The 22,500-nt window shown below is 39.3% G+C and overlaps 1 protein-coding gene across 1 annotated transcript in view; it reads left to right on the top strand.

Annotated features, from left to right (window-relative positions):
• The window catches only part of LOC125230052 (ATP-binding cassette sub-family B member 6), a 39,392-nt gene extending 18,060 nt beyond the window's left edge, over positions 1-21,332 (top strand). Inside the window, 13 exon segments of the mRNA XM_048135037.1 lie at positions 1,055-1,202; positions 5,489-5,660; positions 6,191-6,357; positions 7,877-8,114; positions 9,099-9,274; positions 9,813-9,882; positions 10,690-10,825; positions 12,512-12,719; positions 13,240-13,418; positions 14,129-14,243; positions 15,831-15,971; positions 16,699-16,820; positions 20,504-21,332. Of these exon segments, the coding sequence (XP_047990994.1) occupies positions 1,055-1,202; positions 5,489-5,660; positions 6,191-6,357; positions 7,877-8,114; positions 9,099-9,274; positions 9,813-9,882; positions 10,690-10,825; positions 12,512-12,719; positions 13,240-13,418; positions 14,129-14,243; positions 15,831-15,971; positions 16,699-16,820; positions 20,504-20,663 (2,032 nt within the window). The 3' untranslated portion in view covers positions 20,664-21,332.
• Positions 21,333-22,500: the final 1,168 nt, after the last annotated feature.

Below are 22,500 nucleotides of genomic sequence, written 5' to 3'. Positions count from 1 at the left end.
TGATATTTCGTTAAACGGAGAATACTATGATTCGGGCACGTCCACGACAACGCTCGTGAGATTGCATCGATGTTATTGACCCTCAGTGATATGCTTTAAAAACCAGTCCGTACAAGAACAATTCCAGAACAATCTGATTCAATTAATGAGGGTTTTTCTAGGTCTGAGGTCTTTCTGACCGTAAACTTAACTTACTAAATAAATGTTGATTTGATATACGCAAATATGTGTCTGAGTAATACTTGAACAGCCCCCAAATAATAATAATTCGTTCTCCGCTACGGCTCCTGTAAATATATGTAAACTATCCCATTTGGCCATTACCATCCACCGATTATTTCTGATCCAGTTATACTAGACTAATCCTATTTTTTTAAATAACTGGCACTCTTTTGGTCTTAAATGAAAGTTAGTGAAATTTTCTACATTTTTATTTTACAATTTATGTAATAGCCTGAGTTGTTTTGCTGATATCTGTCTCAAAATATTAGCAAAACGAATATTTTCATAGAAAGGGGAAAAATGCTCTTTTTTTGACGCTTCATATCTCAAAAAATATTTGACGGACATTGATAAAAAAGATGTTAAACTGTTTGTAATTTAATGCGCTTTCAACATTACACAGCAACTTTTGACCAAAAATGCATAGTTTTTTAATAAGACGACAAAAACCAAAGAAAGTCTGATTTTTTTACTTTTTTTTTTAAATTACGAAGTTAGCACACCATTTTTTTGCTTGCAAAATATAGTCCTACATTCCCCCAAGGACCCCAAATAACATACCAAAAATGCAGCTTTACATCACACTTTGTTTTTTTATTTCTCTTTTTGACCAGTGTAAATGTACAAGTAGCGGCAGGAAACTAGCGCGGACCGTTATCACGCACAAGTCAAAAACAGATCTCTCAGGGGGTTACAGAGGGCGAAGGGTATGCGTCCCCATGTACAGCTATCCCGTTCACATTTCACTTAGCGCTAAACTTACGTGCCGCTTCTTGTAAGAAATTCCAACCCTTTTATTAAAAAATATTTAAAAAAAAACTGTTCCTTTCAGTCTGCAAGACCGCCTGGAGATGTCTCTATTCGTGGGCCGATACGTCTCGTGCATGATCATGTTCATTCTCGGAATGAAGGCGCCCGGTATCATGCACCAGTTTGAGCATCTTGCTGAAGACGACCAAAGAAGACTCATCCCTCCTAGGGTAAGTTAAATTTCTCTATAGAATGATCAAGTACTCCAAGACCGTTTGCAGTAGTCCCGTAGTATTCCTAGGGTACGTTTCGTACATGCACTAGTTTGAGCATCGGACTGAAGACGACCAGCGGAGACTTATCCCTCCTAGGGTAAGTTAAATTAAAACTTTTGAACGTCAGATTTGACAATTTGGCCCATATTCTTAGCTTGATATGTGTTAATATGTCAAATATGAATATTAGCGCCATCTAGCCGAGCGTCCCCGAAAGGTGTAACGCCATCTAGGCCACGGTACCTTTATCTCTATGGCTTTGAGGTACGTTTTCTTCTTAGACTTATCGGTCTATACGGAGTTACATATTATGTCTTTGGTACTAAGGATATTACGATTTTGGTACAAAGTAGAAGTTGTGTCAGTCTCCAACACCGTTTGTAGTAGTGCATATTTATTCGTGGGCTGGCACTAGTTCTCATCCCGACTAGGGTAAGTTAAAGTTCGAAAAATACCAAGTATATACTTAGGTCACAGTATAATAAAGAGTACTATCGTACAGTATGGCCACTCCCGCTCCCCGCTGAAAGTGCCGCCCACCCCCTCTCGGTTACCTCACAGTTACCGCCTGTCAAAAACGCGAACAGTCGACCTGTCATATCTCACTCATACAAGCATAGTATGCGTTCACCTACACGAGCTTAGAATGTGTGCTAGGAACGCGCCTCTTTCATATATTTGATGGCCAGTGTCCGGCAGGTTATTATTAGGTACCTTCAATATTATAATCAAAGTAGAAGTTAGGTCGGTCTCCAAGACCGTATGTAGATTTTCATATTTGTGGGCCGATATGTTTCCTGCATAATACTTGTAATATATGTATAGACTTAAGAGTATATATTTAATCTAAAATTAATATAAAATATAAAATTTCGTCAACACTAATCCTTACAATTTTTGCCGGATTGCCGTAGTAAGTCATAGTAGGTGTTAGGTGTTCAAATGAGACTAGCCAATCTTTTTAGGGTTCCGTAGTCAACTAGGAACCCTTATAGTTTCGCCATGTCTGTCTGTCCGTCCATCCGTCCGTCCGCGGATAATCTCAGTAACCGTTAGCACTAGAAAGCTGAAATTTGGTACCAATATGTATATCAATCACGCCGACAAAGTGCAAAAATAAAAAATGGAAAAAATGTTTTATTAGGGTACCCCCCCTACATGTAAAGTGGGGGCTGATATTTTTTTTAATTCCAACCCCAACGTGTGATATATTGTTGGATAGGTATTTAAAAATGGCTTACTAAGATCGTTTTTTGATAATATTAATATTTTCGGAAATAATCGCTCCTAAAGGAAAAAAAAGTGCGTTCCCCCCCCTCTAACTTTTGAACCATATGTTTAAAAAAATATGAAAAAAATCACAAAAGTAGAACTTTATAAAGACTTTCTAGGAAAATTGTTTTGAACTTGATAGGTTCAGTAGTTTTTGAGAAAAATACGGAAAACTACGGAACCCTACACTGAGCTGGGTCACTGGGTCGTTGGTTGTCAGGTTGTCACTGGCTTTAATATGCCATCGTCTCTTCTAGTTCATCCCCATTCAGTAGGTGGTAAATAAATTGTACGTTAAATACAAAATATTTGTACGCCTGCTTGAATATTGAATGCACGTGCTAAACTTATTTTAGGAAAATTTTACTTATTGAATCCGAAAAAAAGGCGTACAAATATTTTGTATTTAACGTACAATTTATTTACCGCCTACTGAATGGGGATGAACTAGAAGAGACGATGGCATATTAAGGCCAGTGACAACCAACGACCCAGTGGCACCTGACTCCATTCTCAAAATTATATTTTGCCGATGCAAGACTGGGTGTGGGGTGCGATGCGGCTGCCGAAAAGCAGGAATTGCCTGCTCCAGTGTCTGTGGTGTATGCTCGGGAGCATGCACTAACGGAGCTCCCATCGAAGTAGAGACGGAAAATAGTTAGGAATTTTATTTATCCCATCAAAGCAATACCGGGCGGTCGCGATGCTTTGCTCGTCAAGTCAGCTACATTGTGATCGGATCGCTGCGCGAGACAAACTGAGTGAGCGCTGCTGTGATGTCGTTCAATACCCCTGCTGGGGTGTGAGTAGCCCCTTCCGCGCTGGGCGCTGTGAGGGCTGTATCTGGTCACGCCCCATCCTTGTAGGGCGGTCTTACGTCGACGTTTTGAGGACGACTGGGATGAGCGAGCGCCGGCCGCGCAGTGGCTTATAAAGGGCTGCGCGCGCGCGGGGTGTGTTTTCACATTATCCGATCCGATATCGGACGTAGGACCGATATCCCGTACATTTAAGGCGCCGTTTTGGATTTTTGCCTTTGAAATCCTTCCGAAATCCGATATCGGAACGGATAATGTGAAAACGCACTAAGGCGGGCTGCTAGTACCGGGCTCATTGAGGAGCGCTTATAGCTCATAGTTTTACTACGCGCGTTGGTTTTTTTTACGTTGCATTATAACACGTTTATGTGAAATAGTTTTTGAGCTAAAAGGGGGTCAAATGTGGCTCCAAACGGTTCGTGTAATATTACACACGGTGCTACTTCCTTCTTTTGTTACTTGACACGGTACCGCGTCTCTAAAAGAATAAACGTATTGTTCATAAACAAATGAGTTTATTCCTTTATTGTCCGTCTTTTCCCTTCCATATCTCATGAACGATTGGTCCCAGATAAAAAGTGTATAAGACTTTTTTGTAGAGAATTTTATGAAGATTACTTGTGTTTCAGAACATTTTTTGCTATGTGCCACAATTTAAGAGTTATTCGCGAAAAACTAAAAAACGGGACCTTTACACCCCCCTCCACCCGTTAGCTCCTCCCCTACCCATCAGTACTTTGAGTATGTGGATTAGAAAACTATTCCCTACAACTATGCCAAAATTCGCCTATACACGAATTATTTCCCGCGAGATATGCTTCATTGAGTGTGCTAATAAAGCATCAGATAATTATATGAAAACATGGACAGAAGTTATTTTTAAATCCAATTTATATTTAATAAGTCAGGTAGAAATATACATATAAAGTAACTGAGTCACTCAATTTCATAGAAATCCCATATTGGCAAGTCGTTCAAATTCGTTTTGACAGTTCTTAAAAAGAATCTGATTTGACTAGGAGGCAAGTAGCCTATTGTGCCATGCATCGGAAAGGGACAACACGATTAGACTGAAATGCTGCTAAACTTTGGTTTTGTAGGAGGTATCCTAGGTATTATGAGGTATAGCGTTACTGCGTTATGTATAACCTGCGAAAGACCTTAAAACGTGGAGTTATTAATGCACCATGTGCAAGATCCTGTATATTACCTTCATGGGAAATACAAAAAGTTTTCTTTTACGTTTATGCAAAATAGAAAGTTATTTGACATTATTATGACAACTGTCACTTAATTTTATTTAATGTTTATTTATTTTACGTTTTAGGTTAAGATGTCATGTCCATATCAAAATCACAATAAAGTATTATCAGGAGATTTCAAAAACGATGTTAAAAAGGTTACTTTTTATGTCCCCCATGTTGCTTTATGAAATATATATAAAATTTGGAAAAATAAGGTGAGTAAACAGTCTGAGAAACTAATACAACTTACGTGTTTTCGATACAAATGTATCGAGTATTTTTAAATGTTTTTTTACTAATTAAGATGTATGTATATTTCCAGACTGTTTACTGAAAAGATAACAAATGGGCATGGAAGGTTTTTACTACACTTATCCACCTGTGAGATATCTTTTTTTATGATTTATTTTAGAATTAGGTAGTGTTTCATGTAATCGAGCGATCCGCGCGACCAATTTGTATGAAGTTGATGTTGTCGTCCGCGCCACTCTAAAACGCTCCCTAAGTTAACACATATTAGTCCAGGGCGAATCGCTCCGCGTGACACTAAAACCAACATAAATAGCGTCTTAGCGCACTAGCATCTCGTTTACTTACATATGTTGATTTGAAAAAGACGACACTACGGTGTTGCCACTTATATATTAGTGTAAGGCGTGAGTGCATGCTTATATTGGGCGTGCAACACCGCAGGTCGTGAAGCATTCATGGGAAACAATTGAAGCTCATACAATTTAAGTGTCCTGAGTCGACGCTGCATAAGGTGGACGCCCAGCCAAACGCTTCGCTCCGCTTACTCGAGCCTTACCCTAAGCCAAGCTATAATAAGCTGATTAGATTTTTTGAGAAAACCACAAAGATCAACACCTGGAAAAGCCTTAAACTAAAATTAAACGTGTCATTACAGGTTGAGAACCAGTCTACATTCCGAAATGTATTCAGCAAACTACGCACGCTCCTACCTTACTTGTGGCCGAAGAAGAGTTGCCTGTTGCAATTCAATGTGTTTGTCTGCGTGCTTCTACTCATCTCTGGGCGTGTGGTCAATCTGTATGTGCCTATTTACAGTAAATATATAGGTGAGTACGTTTTTATTTTTCACTAATTGTGCCTTTCCACGGCGGAAGGGTCCTTAAAGTTCAATGAGGAAGTTTTCGCCTTAAATTCTAACAGAAATATGTCTTTATTGAGATTTTGAGATATGTATTGTATTGTACCTATCTCCAACTGTAATAAAATACGAGTGGAAAAGCCAAAGGGAGTGTTTTAAACCGACACAAATTACTTTGTCAGTGTTAGTATCTTGAACTAGAGGTATCCTGTTACATAGATACTGGAGAAGGCCTCAAGGGCAAGCACATAATGGGCACGACATTATCTCGCCCATGAAATAAACTAGCCCTCTCACTCTAATGAATACATACATGAAATGGACGAACTGTCAATATCGTGCCCATCATGATCTTGTTCATGATCTTGTCGAGAGGATTTGACAGGAACTCTTCTTTGTGTGCGTGCTTTGTTAGAATTGTCTCAATGAATATTATTTGTCTGTTGAACTCAGCTAAAGAAGCTTCTATTTTTTTTACAAATCCCTTTTTGTTGACAGTGGATAGTTTATCAATACCGCCGATCCTATACCGATGGGACCTAGTGCTCATCTACGTGTTCTTCAAGTTCTTGCAAGGCGGAGGCACTGGTGGTATGGGCTTCATCAATAACCTGAGGACATTCTTGTGGATCCGGGTGCAACAGTACACCACTAGGGAGTTACAGGTAAAAATTTTTTTTTTTTTATACTACGTCGGTGGCAAACAAGCATACGGTCCGCCTGATGGAAAGCGGTCACCGTAACCTATGAACGCATGCAACGCAAACAGTGTCACATGCGCGTTGCCACCCCATTAGAAACGTGATTTTTAATGCAACTTTAGTAACAAAATTATTGGTTTTTTTTTTCAATCTTCGTCAATATCGTCGTCATAGTCTAAGCTGGAGTAAACTGAGAATTTCATCTGCCTGAAGGCGGTCATGGATTTGAGTCGAATAATATACCACTAGGGAGTTACAGGATTTTTAACTGACCTTTGAACCTTGTCTCGCAATGAGGTTTCAACCTCTCAAAAATCTCAAAACGTTTTGGTCGTTAATAAAATGCCTCGCGTCACTGATCGCTCGGTGTCAGGTCAAGAACGGCCTATTTCTCGCATTCAATACCAATGTTTTTTCCAAAATCTTTAAACGCTCATCCTCAAAAATTGGCAGACAAGCATGGTCGCGCGATAAACAATAAAACATCAGGCCGTCCTGTTCGCAATATTTGTAAGTGCGATAGGGACAGCCTGATGTTTTATCATATGCTATCGGTGCTGTAATTGGGGGAACGTATTTTAAAACTGTTTTCGCGGACCAGCACGGAATGTTAATGATTTAATTTCCGGCTCGGTCATCGATGAACTTGATCGCTTTTTCTTTGGTGGACGATATCTATTTAAACATATTTACATAATTATATAAGAAACTAAGACTAAACTTAAAAGCTAGCTAATGTCTAAAATAGGCCCTTGAGGCATTGTACCAAAGATACTGGCGACATTTCCTCGCTGTATCGCAATGCTGATATGTTGTGCGAGGAAGTCGCCAGCTCTTCGGTCACCAGTTACCTCTACCAGACGCTTCGCGATTTCTGTGAACAACTTGTTCGCGCTGGAACCTCATGGACTAGAGTTTACGCCAAAAGGTACAGAAAGGTATTCTTTGCCAAGACTTCTGTATTTACGTTTCAAAAGTTCGGCACTTTCTGCCGCTGCGTCCGCTTTTATCTTGGTCCGTTGGAGGTGAGACGGTGCCAATGTGTCTACGCAGGTAGCATCCCACACTAACATTCGTCCCATACTCCTAGGGACCAAGGACACTCCATCAGGCCTCTTGCCATCATCTCTGATTATGCCAGTCGGCTGAAGGAGAGCAGGCACATTGATGGTTGCAAGGGACTGACGGATAATAAATAAATATGTAGTTTTTATTATGGTTTGGGCTGAAAAACAGCGCTGCAGTGTCACTCACGTTGGGTCGACGCTGTTCAGCATCATGCTGACGCTCAAACCATTTGTCACAACAACAAATGTTTAGAATGTTAAGTTACAGTAAGATTTAGTTTAGGTATTAAGTTTATAGGTTAAGTAACTTGTTTAATCTTTTCCTTGTACTCCGTGTTGTGGCAATAAATGCATTTTCTTTCTTTCTTTCTTTCTTTCTTTCAATGTCATTAAGTTTATCATTATGTCTTTTTCAGTTGGAGCTATTCAGGCACCTCCACAGCCTACCGCTCCGCTGGCATTTGTCCCGCAAGACCGGCGAAGTACTACGTGTCATGGACCGAGGCACGGATTCCATAGACAACCTGCTTTCATACATCCTGTTTCAAATCACACCGACTATAGTGGATATAGTTATCGCTATCGTGTATTTTGTCACGATATTTAATGCCTGGTTCGGACTTATCGTGTTTGTGACGATGGCTCTTTATATTTGTAAGTATATATTTTATCGATGCCACGGTGGCTGGTTTAGGTGACCTCGTTATCCGGAAATTTCGGAACCATGTTTTAGCCGAAACTATAAGCTAAACTAAATCTTCGATTTCAATCAAATTAAATAAAAACATAGTAACGAGAATAATATCAAACGCTGATAGCTGTTGATTGTAAAAAACACGTAAATTCAAAGACAGAATCGGGTCTTTATTTAGTTTTGTGTTTAGTTCGTGGCACGATGAAAGAGTAGCATACTGCATGATACGCTTTTCGCAGCCGTATAGCTCGTATTGCTATCCATACTAATATTGTCAGATCTGAAGATTGAATTTATTCGAATAGGCTTACAATAAGCACATACTAGTCTAAAAACTACTAGAATAAATTCTAATGTCAAAAAAATATATTGTATAAAAATACATTGAATTATCAATATCATCATTAATAACCTAAGATATAATTAATTGTTTTCAACAATACTTGTATCTCACGGTGTTTCATCATTCATGTAGTCTTGTGTGCTATAGTAAAAGCTTTAGAGATTATAAATAGGAAAGTGTGTGTGTGTGTGTCTGTTGTTTGTTCGTCTTTCACGGCAAAACGGAGCGACGAATTGACGTGATTTTTAAGTGGAAATAGTTGAATGGGTGGAAAGTTACATGGGCTACTATTTGTCTCTTTCTAACGCCCCACTTCTCTAAAATGGGGGATGGAAGTCTGTATGAAGCCTTCCGTAATTTTCGAATTTAATGCGAGCGAAACCGCGGGCAAATGCTTTTCGAATTTATAATTGCTGCGACATGTTTCGAGCCAATTCGGAGCCCCTCTTCAGGCGTATAGGAGTTCACGCGACGGCTAGACTCCGCAAACTCCAATAGCAATAGCGATATAATAACGTGAGTACAACCGTATTTCAATTAATTATTTGAATATGTCTCACGGAAGTTTAACGTGTATAACTCAACAATTATTTATTTTCAGTTGCAACAATATGGGTAACGGAATGGCGGACAAAGTACCAGCGTCGGATGAATCTCGCCGACAACGAACAGAAAGCCAAGTCGGTCGACTCTCTATTAAATTACGAAACTGTCAAGTACTATGGCGCGGAGTCCTATGAAGTCATGAGTTATAGGGACGCTATTCTAAATTATCAGGTCAGTATAGCGAATCCAATTTTTTTTTTATGGGCTTACTCTTGGCCACAGACTAGCCAAAGGCAAAGACGTGGCCTGCGATGGAGTGAGCTCGCCCAGAAGATTTAAGTTAAAAATTTTTTTTAGACAAAAGACTAACCCCCTTATTCATAAACGTACTCTAAAGTTATCAAGCCGATAAAGTGCGTTTGTCCCTTTCCGACGTATTGGTATGATAGAAAAGGACAAACGAACTTCATCGGCTTGATAACTTTAGAGTACGTTTGTGAATAAGGGGGTAAAAATCAAAAATGTTTTTTAATCATGTACACAGTGAAATAGACCTTCTAAACTTTTAACAACTGAGTTCTTAATTTAATGTCCTGACATGTCGTGTAGTTTTTGTCATTGTATATATAGTTAACCGACTTCAAAAAAAGCAGGAGGTTCTCAAATCATCTGGATCTTTTTTAAATATTACCTGATACCTATATGAAAATACAAGTTGATTGCTATTATGCTTATGTAAACATTTTTCTTTTTTTTTTCTTTTTTTCAGAAAGAAGAATTCAGAAATTTATTGACATTGAACATCTTGAATACGGTGCAAAACATCATCATTAGCGGAGGTATTTAATCGCAAAAATGAATTAATAACAAGATCATTTGATTTATTTTGAACCAGAATGATTTTTTTTACCAATAACTGTTATGATGACTACGGCTTACGCTGTCAAAGCAAACTATCGCACTTTCAATTAGCCGTGTCCACACAGAGCGAAGCTCCTCGCTCCGCAAACGTGCTATGTAGACTTGCCTTGGCCGAGGTAGGTTACTCGCGAAATGCGCTTACTGCCTCGACCAAGGCACGTCATATAAGCGTATAACCCGTTGGCCGCGCAAGGAAATTGCCTCGTGACGTGCATCACTTTGCGTGAAACCGGCTAAGTATTATGATTTACAATTGCTAGCATGATACTTTAGTTTATGACATAAAGTTTAATATTGAAAGTGTGGTGCACTCTTTGACGACCGGTCTGGCGTAGTCGGTAGTGACCCTGCCTGCTAAGCCGAGGTCCCGGGTTCGAATCACGGTAAGGGCATTTATGTATTGTGTGTGATGAGCACAGATATTTGTTCCTGAGTCATGGTTGTTTTTCTATGTATATAAGTATTTATATATTATATATATCGTTGTCTGAGTACCAGCAGCGGCTGGTCCATACAAGCCGATTCCCACTGGCTTGCCTAAAGTTTATTAGTAGCAAAGTACCTAATGTTAAGGTAAAAGGTTTTTAGGTTTCTTTTTGCTCAGTGTTGCCTAGCAGAAATTTTCACCAGCCGCCACTGCTGAGTACCCACAACACAAGCCTTCTTGAGCTTACCGTGGGACTCGGTACCATTAATAGTTTAATATCACAAATCGTTCTATCCAGGTCTGCTCACTGGCTCACTATTATGCATATCCATGGTGGTGAATACTAAAGTACTGACTGTCGGTGACTACGTGCTATTTGCTTCCTACATCATCCAGCTGTATATTCCACTCAACTGGTTCGGTACTTATTACAGGTAAGCTTTAGTACAGTCAGCAACCAAGCTGTCAATATAGACAAAGTGCCAGTATAGTATACACACCTTAATGTACAGGTAATAAAGTGTCACTGTAAAACACTTTAAAGCTTTGTCACAGTAAACTTCAAATTGGACAGGTAATCGCAGTAAGCAAATAAACTCAATATTCAAAATGACAAGGTTGTAATTAGGTACGAGTTCAATTCGTTTGACTTATGATAAACATTAAGATTAAAGCGTCAAACTAGTGAAAAAAAAATGATGAGTAATACCCCTAAATTGTTCCACAATGTGTGGTGATAGAATGGGCACGTAAAAAATAATTAATAATACTAATTTAAATAAAAATATTACCCCCATCAAGATATAGCTCAATCGATTCTACTCTCGATTCTGAACAAACTGTTTTCAGGTTTTTAGTGTTAAGTGAAACACGGTGTATACATATTTTTGGCACTTTGGCTGTATTCATAGCTTTGATGATGAGTATATTATTGGGTGTCGTAGAATTTCACCAGGCGAGGCGCCTGTGGGATATGGGTTAAATTGTGGCGTAGGCGAGAGGCTGGTCAGGCTGGCAACCTGTCAGTGCAATGTCATGATTTCGTTTTCTGTCAACCCCTTATTTGCCAAGAGTGGCACTGAAACTTGAGTAGTTTCATGTGCTCTGCCTGCCCCTTCATGGGACACAGGCGTGATTGTATGTACAGTACCGGTCAAAAGTTTGAGTTCACCCTTTGATTTCGGTACAAATGAGTACTTTTGTACGATAATTATCTTCGGTTTGGTAGTCGAAATATGTTTTCAACTTATATTTATTGTTTTGTGGAGATTTGTTTTACTAGTTAGACACAATTCACGTACCTTTCTTTCACTAAAATCTAATAAACATGAGGGCAAAATGCTAGTTATATTTATGGCTTTGCCTTTGCCACTAATTGAGACACATCTTTACACGAAACACAGTTTTAGCCAGATAATATAGGCCAAATAATTATTTAGCCTATAAGATTTGAGGGAAACAGATGTTAAAAAAATAGAAATTGTTTACGAAACAAATTTTGACGTCTGAACTACAAAAAACTATCTCTCTAAAGCAGTCAATTGTACTGAAAACAAGGAGTGAACTTAAATTTTTGACCGGTACTGTATGTATGTATGTATATTATTGTTGATTAAGGGGCCATTTAGACGGTACGACACCTCGCATACGAGTTTTATTACATTGCGGTATTTGGTTTTGATTTTTTTTATGGCTGTGCAGAATTGTATGTAACCTCAACAGCCCGCAATGTAACTACTTAAAATCGCATGCGAGTTCGCACGCCGTCTAAATCAGGCCTAAAGACAAGATACAATATGAAGTCACTGGAGTAACATTGAATACGAGTAGGTATTGCACACACCATGACAATGGCATTTACTTCTCGGTCAATAATTTGACACTTCTGGGTTCAACTCGCAAGGGCATCATGTCATACCGGTCATAACTTTCAACCTCAATTGAATGGGAGTCGAGACGAAGAAGTAGGGAATTTGCTTGAGTTTCGAGTTAGGCGTACTAAGGTACCTTACATGATCCTGCAGAAACCTATACCCACAAAAAACTAGATATTGCCATGGTAAAGGGATCGAAGTTTCTATTAGTAAGTAGTTCTAATGATATATATTGTTTGATTGCAGAGCAATTCAAAAGAACTTCGTAGATATGGAGAACATGTTCGATCTCCTTCGAGTGGATTCAGACGTAGTAGACGCACCGGGAGCTCCGGAACTACTAGTACGGCGAGGTGGCGTCGAGTTCAAACATGTTTCGTTCGGATACGGGCCGGAGAGACTCGTGTTGAAGAATGTAACGTTCAAGGTCGCTCCTGGCAGCACTGTGGCCTTGGTAAGTCTAGCCTTATTCCAAATTTAGAACAACGATCTGTTTAGAGTAGCTTCCGATGTTGTGGCGGCACTTGGTGTTCCGGAACTACTAGTACGGCGAGGTGGCGTCGAGTTTAAACATGTTTCGTTCGGATACGGGCCGGAGAGGCTCGTGTTGAAGAATGTAACGTTCAAGGTTACTCCTAGCAGCACTTGTGGCCTTGGTAAGTATGACTTTATTCCAAAGAAGCGGTGGCATCAAAGTTTAACAAGTAATTATACGTCAGTTCATCTGAGAGGCTGATGTGATACATATGAAATGGGTGATAATAGTTCTGAGGTATTAGCCAAGTATTTTGATTACATTTACCTTAGTTTATCGATATACAAACTCCCAGCTTGTCATAAAATTCAACCCCTTGGATTCCTAATATGTACATAACGGATTTTTAATGGTTACCAAAAATATGCTCCTTACATAACTAATATATGATTTTGAGCTTCATTTCGGAGCAATTTATTGATGTTATTATTGTACACAGGTGGGCCCCAGCGGCGCCGGCAAATCAACAGTGATGCGTCTCCTATTCCGTTTCTACGACGTCAACGAAGGCGCCGTACTTGTAGACGGACAGGACGTACGAACAGTAACGCAGGCGTCACTACGTGCTAATATCGGCGTGGTGCCACAGGACACCGTGCTGTTCAACAACACAGTCCGGTAAGTAGAAACAAATGACGTAACAGAATCTTTACAGATTGGTCCTAGCGAGTCATTATGATATGAGTAGCACACCACGACGTGAATGAGGTTGACGTACTGTCGGATGGACAGGAGGCGCGAACGGTGACGCAGACGTCACTACGCGCTAAAATAGGCGTGGGTGTCACAAGATACGGTGCTGTTTAACAACACAGAACGGTGAGTAGAAACAAATGACGTCACAGAATCCTTTCAGATTGGTCACAGCGATTCATCAGTGATAAGTCTCCTGATGTGAACGACGGCGCCGTACTGGTAGACGGACGCACGGTGACGCAGGGGTCACTACGTGCTAATATCGGCGTGGTGCCACAGGACACCGTGCTGTTCAACAACACACTCCGGTAAGTAGAAACAAATGACGACACAGAATCGTTTACAGATTTGCCACTGCGAATCATCAGTTCATTCTGTTAAGGTTTACCTACGATAGCTGGAATTGCTGGTCTGGCGAAAATACTAGTATTTTTTTCTAATCTAATTCAAGTTAACGTCACTAATAAAACCGTCTTAAACACCACTTGGCGCCCTATATTCGGTTTTCGACTCAATAACCTTTTCACCTTCTGTACCAAGAGCCTCCCCGCCACCCGATTGGCGTGAGTTTGAGACCTTCTAAACAGAATAAATAACAGTTTTAGGGACTCACTTAAATTATTTTATTTCAGATACAACATCCAATATGGAAACCTAAAAGCTCCTTCAGCAGATGTCATTTCTGCAGCCAAGAACGCTGATATCCATGATAAGATACTCACGTTCCCAGATGCATATGATACGCAGGTAAGTTTCATCTCCTACGATCCCAAATATAAGAGCCTCGGATCGCTAGAGATTACCGTACCGTATTGAAGCTCTAGGTCCATGGGGTTCCAGTGCACGCAATTTTTTTAGAGACATAGCCGGGTCCACACACAGATAGGCACGGCGCGAGGCAATGAGTTCACGCAGCAAACGTCCAGTATAGACGTACTATCAGCAGCGAAAGTACATGGAGAAATTATGAATGAATTCATTGATAAATTTGCCATGCTCTTTTGTAGTAGTAGTAACTCTTTATTGTACAAAAACACATTAAAAATAACATACATTGAGATGCGAAGTACAAAGACGAACTTATCCCATAGAGGGATTTCTTCCAGTTAACCTTTGAGTAAATGAGAGGAAAGAGTTAAAGAGGGTAACAAAAACTAGCAATTTGTACAACAAGGTACAGTCAACCAATTGGAACCCTAGGCCACTGTAGAACTTTGTCACAGTGACGTTATAAATCAGATTGTAAGAAATCTCTTACTGCTTGTCATTTTGACATGGTTGTAGAGTGGCCTAGGGTTCCAATTGCTTGACTGTACCATAAAGACAATGGATAAAAAACTATATATAGTTATAGGATAAACATAACTATATCACACAAAAAGGAATGAGAAAAATACACTAAGTTAGAAAGGAACACAAAATACATTTACATATAAAGCAACATAGGCAATTTAGTCAGATAACCACAGCTTCATTAGCCTCTCCTTGAGCGACGCAACCGATTGTGCCTGTTTAAGCGAGACGGGCAGCTCATTCGATAGCTTCACTGCACGGAAAGCAAAAGACTTATGGTATCCACGAGATTTGTGAGGGGGAATGGCAAGACATAAATTCGCACTAGAACGCAGACGGTGGCCACTGCCATCAGCCAGAAATGTAAATTTTTGAGAGAGGTATAAAGGAGAAGAAGGTGTAAAAAGAGCATTAAAGAGAAGAAAAAGAGTGTGGAGATCCCTGCGGTGACGGATAGGAAGCCAGTCAAGTTTTTGTCGGTAGTAAGACACGTGGTCGTACTTCCGCAGACCAAAAATGAATCGTATGCAAACGTTTTGCAAACGCTCCAACTTATCGAGAAGTTCCTCCGACATGTCTAGGTTCACACTTCACAGCATCGCCATAATGAAGCAATGGCTTTTGCAGCTGATAGTACCTCGGCTGAGACAGGTTGCTCGGCCGAGAAAAACGCGCGCACTGCTTTAGCCGTGGCACGTCTACATAGCACGATTGTCGCGTGCGCACATTGCCTCGCGGCGTGCCTGGCTCTGTGTGGACCGGGCTATTCGCGAAGCGTTTATTTGACTTAACCGGTGACTTAAAAGTATGTGGCTTACCTATTCACGAATCCCTTGCATGTTGTAGCATGTTTTTCGGGGGTTCACAATAGGTCAGTTTCTGAACTTGAAGAAAATAGTTGTCATTATTTTCCTAAAATATTCTTCGACAGGGGTCCGTAGAATTGTGAAAGTGATCCGTGACTACTAAAAAGTTTAGGAAAACCTGTCCTTACTTAATAAAATCGCAGGCAGGTACTTATTTAATTTCTGTTATCCCCAGGTTGGAGAGAGAGGTCTAAGACTTAGTGGAGGAGAGAAGCAAAGGATAGCTATAGCTAGGACAATATTGAAGGATCCGGCAATCGTTCTATTGGACGAAGCCACGTCCGCACTCGACACTAATACTGAGAGGAATATTCAAGTAAGTAGAGTTATATCACAGTTCAAATTTTTACTAAATACTTTTATGGAAAAAAGGCCAAGCCAACATATAGCGAGAAACACTTGCAACGCAACGCAACACAATTTTCGACTTTGTATAAAAACACTGGTTGACTACATGGAAGGTAAATATGTCAAAAGCCCCCGCGACTATTATAGCCGCGGCTACTTTAGGAGGGTAGTTTGATGATCCCATTTTTAGGTTTTCTCGCTTATGACTCGGAAACTGTCCATTGTAGCAACATGATGATTATTGAAGATGAAGAATAAGAGATGATAAAATTTTCTACAAGTTTTATTCAACTAGGGAACAAATCAAATTATTTTATTGAATATTTTCTGATTTGTTTTTTTTTAAGTAGTCACACTACTATATATAAATTATAAATTGAAATAGATATCATACACGAAAGAAAAAACGGCAAGGCCCACTGGTGGCCGAGCCGGGAATCGAACCCGGGTCTTCAGCTTACGCGGCTAACGTCTTTACCACTAGACCACACGCCCCCCGAAGACCCGGGTTCGATTCCCGGCTCGGCCACCAGTGGGCCTTGCCGTTTTTTCTTTCGTGTATGATATCTATTTCAATTTATAAGTTTTATTCAGTCAAGGTTTTCGACATTTTGTATACTTATTTCGATGTTCGCTCCTGAAAATTTTGCTTCTGTAATGTAAAACTTCAACGCAATATATTATTTAATTTTCAGGCGGCGCTAGCGCGAGTGTGCGCGAACAGAACGACTCTCATCATCGCCCACAGATTATCTACCATCATCCACGCGGATGAGATCCTAGTCCTCAAGGATGGAGAAATCATTGAGAGAGGAAAGTGAGTAAAGAGTTTTTTATTTTTTAATAATGCATCTAATTTTGTGGTGTTTCTCATTAACTACCCTGATTAGACAATATTTTATAACATAAGATGCATGCTTCGTCAAAACACAGATGTAATCCGCCCACGCATCGTCACATACTTATCCTACATTATTAACAAAACAAACCACAATATCTGCAATAAGATTCGTCAACACACAAATAACAACATCTACAAATTATTCCCAACCCCTGTCTGCACCGAGCCCGGCCCGAAAGTTCCCATCAAACTGGCCGCATTCCCACGCTGTATAGCGATGGAAACTTGTTGGACCAACCAAGACCCAGAGCGAGGATCACCACCCTTGTCCCGCAAACGTTTGCTCAACTCCCTAAACACCTCCAAAGCCACATTACCCCCGGGTTCAGCAGTCTCAACAGCGACCAGTACAAAATCGTACGTCGCTTCCAAGGTGGAGTACTTTGCGTGTTCGAGTCTTGCAGCCGTCTCTGCCGCCGCTCCCGCTGACTTAAGGGTGTGCCTCAAATGAGATTAGACAATTAGAGGCAAATCTTTTTACATATCCAGCTCCTGCAAGCCATCGCGATTTAACTTTACTCTCGTTCGCAACATTTAATTTACGCCCAATGTTGCACAATGTATTAAACGCAAACTTACTCGTATTTATACCTGAGTTTACTATCATTTGTTTTTGAAATAACGCAATTTGGCTTTGTAGGGCAGTATGGAACGACCTGTCTAACAGTTATATTTTCAAAAACTTAAAGTTAGCAATGGATATTATTTTGAGATAGCGCTACTTGGTTTATTAGGAGTAGTAACATATTATTCTCCAGAAAAAAATAAGAGGCGGACTGTCTCAGTCCCTAAACGAGCCACAATTTCACCCCAAGAGACAACCAAATGTATAAAATTCATTACTACTTTCAAGGACGATTATAAAGGACCAGCAGAGTCCATACTAAATACCGTACCCCGTTGGCAGCCGTAAATCTATGTCACTAGATGTCACTAAGAGTGTCATTTGAATAAAAATGTCGTTTTTTTTAAAAAATACGCACGCGGTAGTTCAACGGCATTACAAGTGATACAGTGAAAAGTATATAGATGACGCTAGGGGCCCGTGTCATGTTTCAGTCCCTGTTTACAACGCAAGCCAACGTTCTTATTTTGAATTATGACAATCATGCAAAAGAGTACCATACTGTCAAATTTTCTATCTCTTTCATTTTGAGCGTGACGTCAATGATTAGTAATATTACTTTCAATATATTTAAAATTTAGATTTTAATGAGGCCATTTCGAACGGTGTTTATGATAGATATCATGTTGACAATCAATCTCCTGACCGTCTCGCTCATACCAATCCTATCCTATATTTGAACGAGTGCGACCGAAACAGTTGAGTACCTATTATTGAAGATTTTTGAATGTCTAAAATCTTATTGGTAGTCGAAAGTCGGGTCGAAAACCCGCTTTTTCCATAAAGTGTTGGCGCGACGTCAAGTGGGTGATAGGCGTACGAACAAGTACGCGTTGGATGGTCGACTACTATGCGCAGCGGTTTTTACGCGTACTTACGGTGACACACAATCGAAAAAGGTCGTCGAGCCATAAGTACGCATACCTGCTCGTATCGTACGTTTATCACCCACTTCAGACTGCGTTTCGATCGGCGTTTAGCGACAATGATTATCAGCTCGGCTTCATGGCTTTACGAACCTTAGCTCGGACCATCGAATATGAAACTTAAAAACTTATTTATACACAAGGGTATAAAGAAGTTTATAACCAGGTGCTCCATGACACCATTGCACCAATCTGTCGCCAGCACCGCTACACTTCAACGGCCAAGTCACACAACATTCATACTAATATTATAAATGGGAAAGTGTGTGTGTCTGTTTGTTTGTCCATCTTTCACGGCAAAACGGAGCGACGTATTGACGTGATTTTTTAAGTGGAGATAGTTGAAGAGATGGAAAGTGACATAGGCTACTTTTTGTTTCTTTTTATATCCCCCCACTTCCTTAGAATGGAGGATGGAAGTTTGTGGAGAGATTTTCGAATTTAACGCGAGCAAAGCCGCGGGCAAAGGCTAGTTAACTATAATAATAAAGAAATCGCAGTAAGGAACTTTATGTAGATTTCATTACTTTTTAGAAATAAACAAGCAGCTCCATCGAGGCGGCTATTTTTTACATAATGTTTTTGGTGGGATATACATAGGCATAGGTATATAACACTAACAAGGTATCTATTGTCTTAGTCCGTTTTCACATTATCCGATCCGATATCGGATGTCGGAAGGATTTAAATGGAAAAAATCCAAGATAGCGCCTGTAATGTATGCATGGGGTATCAGTCCTACATCCGATATCGAATCGGATAATGTGAAAACGCATTTAATCTCATTAATTATTACTTATGTCAGAGTTTCACTAATTATTTCCTTTTTAACCGACTTCAAAAAAGGAGGAGGTTCTCAATTCGACTGAATGTTTTTTTTTATTTATTTTATTTTTTTTTTTTTTTGTATGTATGTTACTCGATATCTCCGAGAATCGTGGACCGATTTTCAAAATTTTTTATTCATTTATTATCTCAGTTTAGGTTTATACGAGTACCAAACGAGTAGTATACGAGTAGAAAATATATTACCAAAACAATACAAACTATCATTAATTTATTATAAAAACGTAATCCAAAGTACCACACCTGGCGGCCTAACTATCCGCGTTGTGTCCAAGACGAAGCCTGACCAACGAAGCTAGCAAGTCTCTCTACATGTTAGCTGAAATACTGTCAAACCATTCACTGTGATTACTCAGATTATTGTAAGCAAAATGATCTTCGAATGAACTTTCTGGACAATTGAGATGCATGGGCGCAGTCGAAACCAGCTCGCCCCTTCAGCCGTGTCCCGTTGAAAATCGGAAAGATTCTTTTCCTTAGCACATTTAATGTTTACAAATTGGATTCGCCTTCTGTCACCTAAACTGGTAATTTTATGTATGAGGTCATTGGTCATACAATTATTAATTTATACAGTTATTAATTCTGTATCTCTACTCGCATTGCTGCTGCGATTCTAAAATATTTAATATCCATATATTATGAATATTCAATAAATCATACAATGACATTTGTGATGTGACATGGATGTCAGATGTCACATCTGTTGGCACAATGATTGCGTTTTGTTGAACGTATTTGAGCTCAACATATAGGTTTATTATCACTAAGTATATTATATTAATGAACAACGAAACGGATGTGACATTTTCCTAGTCCACCAACGTCATCTAGTCATTTTATTTGGAAATAATTAGACAACATGCAAACAAACTTAGCCAGCGAAGCGATCACAACTACGTCGAGGCCGACCAAAAAATATAATTTGTAAAAATTGTGTTTTGAGCCAATATTTTGATATTAAAATAAAGTTTTTTGATAGTTATTCATAGTATAATATAAAAACAAGTAAAAATATGTGTGAAAATATGTTTTTTTCCACTCCCGGGTTACGAAACAACGCCATCTAGTTTTAAAGCAAAAACTAAGCTTTTTTCAGGGGTACGCTTTTTTGTATGGGCTATATCAGTCTAGTATTAAATGGTCCTTGCTACTTTTTACGTTACTTCTCGATCCAATTAACGTTTAAATCACTTCCACAGCCACGAAGCCCTCCTAGCACAAGGCGGCACATATGCCTCCATGTGGCAAGCTCAGCTCGAAAACAGAAATACAAACGGCAACGGGGTCCAAGAAGAAGACAATAACAACGACCGACCGCAGCCGCCGCCAACCTTTGGACACGGCCATGGCCATATGTAGATGAGTAACACCAGCGGGCGTAGCACACTAGTTTGATCAACTTTATCGCATCGGTGCGTCTTATCGCACTTACAAACAGTGCGGAAAGGACGGCCTGACGTTAAATGGTTTATCACGCGGCCATGCTTGCCTGCTAGGGGCCGCTCAATCCGCGCGGCCCATACAGTTCGACGATCTTCACGCTGTGCGTTAGAACTCTATCTCGGCTGCTCGCCTGCTGTCTGTTGAGTGAGTTAACAGTGAGCCTTCTATACTTGTACTATAATTATACCTATCAATAGACTTTAGGTCGTTGTAATGAGGTATCTGCCATTCAACGGTGCAGGCAATCTAATTAATTCGATATATTTTAGCCTTGATTATGATCGACCAAAATAAACTACTTTTTTGGTCTGTAAAAAAGGGAAGGCGGTGAGCTCAGTTTAGCGCATATGAACAAATACCTAAAGTTAGGTAATGGTTTTTGTTTAAGATTAAATTAGTCAAATTCTTAACAGGAAATAAAATATGTATAGTAATACATTTTTAAAATGGGTTTTATCAGTAGATAAACGGAAAAATATACAGTATGTAAACTAACGAAAACCATTTACTGTAACCCGTAACTGTCCAGGTGATACTGAGAAACTTTTACTATGGGATCAACCCCGAAATCACGAAAATATCTTGTGACAGTTTCATAGGTAGTTTTATTTTATAGTAAGTATTTCCTATGGGAGAGTAAATTTTTATTTCGCGTTTTGGGTGTTGGTCCCATAGTAAAAGTTTCTCAGTATCACCTGGACATTTACGGGTTACAGTAAATGGTTTTCGTTAGTTTACGTACTGTATTTATTTTTACAATAATTTAATTACTAAATGATTTACTATTTATACTTTCAGGCTTTTAACTCATTATGATTTACTAAAACGGGTATAAATTGCGTATAAAAGTTAAGTAAGTAGATTTTATCTCCGACGTTTTGCCCGTTTACCTGGGGTCTAAGAGAAACATTGGAGGTTAATACAATCGTGATACGCAATTATTTCCCGTTTTAGTAAATAATACTGATATTTTTATTCGTTTGTAGTGAAGCCACGGATGTGTGTATGTTGAGTATGGTTCAACGCAAGTAATATTTGTATATTTGGTATATTATAGATAATACTAACAACAATTACGCTAACATATCTGGCGGTGGTGGTGATATTTTATGCCAATCAACGAAGTACCGTTAAATGAAACTTCTAAACCGGCTTCGTTGAGTGGTCTGATATCTCTTAAAGAATAAGTCATAAAGTAAAATTTAAGGAATGTACTGAGTGAAAATGCTCTTTTGTAATGGAGACAAGACGCGTTTTGTCAACTTGTGATAATTTGTGGCTTTCCTAGTCTAAAGGGTCGTTATACTTGAAGTGCAATAAGGTCCTTTCTCAGAGATGGGCCGAATATTCGGCAAGTTTCTCAATCTCAAATTTTATAAGGCCAAATATTTCCGTTACATTTTTTGATATATTTTACCGAATAACACAGTAATAGTAATTTACTGTGTTATTCGGTAATTTACGTGTGTTGTTTCGTAATTCATCGCGTAATGATATTCTATAAACAACCAAAAAGAGATAAATTGAAAAACAATTATCTTGTAAAAAGGTTTAAAACTTTTAAATTATTGTTATTTAAATGGCAGATGAGCATTCTGAACCATAATAACGTATGTAACAAATATCAATCATGTGAAAGTTTCGAACTCAACATTAGCTCCATTGCGCAACCGAATATTCGGACGAATGTTCGATTTGGTAAGTGATGAACCGAATTTTCGGCCGTCTTGTCCATCCAACATTCTGAAAAATT

This window comes from Leguminivora glycinivorella, chromosome 10 (genome assembly GCF_023078275.1).
Source record: "Leguminivora glycinivorella isolate SPB_JAAS2020 chromosome 10, LegGlyc_1.1, whole genome shotgun sequence".
NCBI lineage: Eukaryota > Metazoa > Arthropoda > Insecta > Lepidoptera > Tortricidae > Leguminivora > Leguminivora glycinivorella.
This window is presented reverse-complemented; position numbering and strand designations above follow the sequence as displayed.